Source organism: Rhea americana, unplaced genomic scaffold (assembly GCF_003343005.1).
Source record: "Rhea americana isolate MKP2758 unplaced genomic scaffold, rheAme1 scaffold_178, whole genome shotgun sequence".
Classification (NCBI taxonomy): Eukaryota; Metazoa; Chordata; class Aves; order Rheiformes; family Rheidae; genus Rhea; species Rhea americana.
The window spans coordinates 1,565,322-1,567,632 of NW_028185905.1; the positions used below are offsets into that span (position 1 = coordinate 1,565,322).

Sequence of the window (2,311 nt, forward strand, 5' to 3'; positions counted from 1 at the left end):
TGGGGTGCAGCGTGGGGGCGGGGCGTGGTGTTGGGGTGCAGTATGAGGGGAGGTCGCAGCGTGAATTGCAGTGCAGGGGCGGGGTGCAGTGGGGGATGCAGCACAGGGGTGGAGCAGTGTGTAGTGCCGGGGTGCAGTGTCAGGCGTGGCGTGGCGTGGGGCGGGGTGGTGCGATGGAGAGTGTAGAGTGCAGTGTGGGAGGGAATAGTGTAGAGGAAGCAGTGCAGGGTGCAGTGCGGTGCAGGCGGCTAGTCCAGGGCAGTGTGGAGTGGTGCAAGGGAGCAGTGTGATGCAGAGCGGCAGTGCAGGGTGGTGAGGAGGTTGTCTGTGGGGCGCAGTGCAGGATGGTGCAGGGGTGCAATGCGTGCAGAGGGGCAGTGCAGGGTGATGTGGGGGTGCAGTGCAGGGCACAGTGCGGGCGGTGGGGCATATTCGTCCACGCAGCGCCTGGTGCCCGCTGTGGCCCGGGGCCCTGACAGCTCCGCAGCCTCTCCCCTTCCACGGCGCGGCGTTCCCCGGGGGCTCGGGGCCGCGGGGCTGCTCAGGCCGGTCCTTCCGCCGCGGGCGCTGCCGAGGGTCTGCAGAGAGAGACGGGCGTGAGCGTGGCACCCGGCGCAGCGCGGCCTGCGGGACCCCCGACGCCGCGGGAAGTGGCCGCGCCGCCCGGGAGCCCCCGCCTCGACGGCGCGTCCCCGCTTCCCCCACGCACCCGGGGCTCCGCGGCCGCGGCGGGTCGTTATGAGCCTCCTCCGGGGCAGGGGGCAGCAGCCGCCCGGCCCGACGCTTCACTAGCAGGGAGAGCTCGGCGTGCACCGCCTGCGGGGACGGGAGAGCCKCTGCGGCCGGGCCGGGCCGGGCTGTCCCCGGGCAGGCTCCCGGTGGCGGTGCCGCAAGCACCGGGGCAGCCCGTCCGCCCGGTCCGCCGCGCACGGACCTTGCTGGCCGGCTCCAGCTGCAGGGCTCGCTTCAGGACGAGCGCAGCCTCCTCATCCCGGCCCTGCTCCGCCAGCAACTGCGGGGAGAGGAGCAGGCGGTAGCGGAGAGGCCTGCGGGGACCCCCGCGCCCGGCCCGGCGCCCACCTTGCCCTGCCTGAGCAGCGCCTTGCCGTTGTCCGGGCTGATGCGAAGCGCCGCCTCGCAGGAGGCCAGTGCCTCCGCGGGCCGCTGCAGCTTCACCTCGGCGGCCGCGCAGTTGTTCAGACACTTGACGCGCTGCTCCCGCAGCTCCTCCTCGTCCTGAGGCCCGGGCGGCGCTGCGGGACAGAGCCGGGATCAGCAGCGCCAGCCCCGCCGCGCCGGGCCGCCCGCACCCTCCCGGCGCCCGTCGAGCCGCGCCGCCCGGGCCTCACCCGCGCCGGGGCCGTCCAGGGCGCGCAGGGCCAGGCGGTAGGAGCGCAGCGCCGCCGCGAAGTCGCCGCGCGCGAAGTGGAAGTTGCCCCGCTCCCGCTTCTGCGCGCCCAGTCGGAGGCGGGCGGCGGGCGCCAGGCGCTGCGGGTCGGGGCCGTCGCGCACCTCCAGCAGCGTCACCTCGAAGAGCAGCGGCGCCTCCGGCGGGACGTCGGGCTCCCTGCGGGCACAGCGCCGCTGCCTCTCCGCCGCCCCCCGGGCCGCCCCCCGGGCCGCCCCCGGGCCGCGTCCTACCTGCCCGGGCGGCCGTAGCCGTAGGGGGAGGCGGCGAGGAAGAAGCAGACCTCTCCCAGCTGCATGGTGGGGACACCCAGCTCCAGAGCCTGCGGGCGGTGGGGCGCGGGTTGGGGGCCGCGGGCACCGCGGGCACCGCGGGCCGGGCCGCCCGGCCCCGCCGCGAGCAGACCTGCACCACGTCGCCGTGGCCCGGCACGAAGGTGAGCCGCGGATCCCGCTCCACCAGGCCGCCGTCCTCCAGCGCGCCCAGCGCCTTCACCGACACCTCCTGGCCCGGCCGCGGCCGCGGCCCGCCGCGGCCGTTCCGTACCACGCGCTTCCGCAGCAGCCGGTCCCCTGCGGGCGAGGCAGGGGCCGTGAGAGCCGCCGCCGCCGCCGCCGGGGCCCGGCGAGGGCACTTACCGGTCAGGTCGCTCCAGCCGTCGGCCGCGAAGAGCGGCCCGAAGCCACCGGGGTCCGGGGCCAGCAGCTCTTCCAGCCGCCGGTAGAAAAGCGGCTCCTCCTCGCGGACCGACGGCACCGCGATGGTGGTGTGGGGCATGCGGAACCGGACCGCCCTGCCCCGACTGGGCCCCTGCGGCCGCCCCCCGGCCTCCGCCTCCCCCTGCGGGGAGCCGCCGGGCTGCGGACCGGGCGCCGCTGCCTCCATGCCCGGCCCCGGTCCGGC

At 76.9% G+C, this 2,311-nt stretch overlaps 1 protein-coding gene across 1 annotated transcript; it reads right to left on the reverse strand.

Annotated features, from left to right (window-relative positions):
- Window positions 1-19: 19 nt before the first annotated feature.
- LOC146597780 (peptidyl-prolyl cis-trans isomerase FKBP8-like) lies at window positions 20-2,293 on the reverse strand. Its single transcript, XM_085301595.1, has 8 exons — window positions 2,047-2,293; window positions 1,814-1,980; window positions 1,642-1,730; window positions 1,350-1,567; window positions 1,081-1,253; window positions 935-1,012; window positions 710-816; window positions 20-578 (listed from the first exon to the last, which is right to left on the reverse strand). Exons 1-8 carry the CDS (start codon window positions 2,291-2,293, stop codon window positions 542-544), a joined length of 1,116 nt encoding a protein of 371 aa, XP_085157721.1. The 3' UTR covers window positions 20-541.
- Window positions 2,294-2,311: the final 18 nt, after the last annotated feature.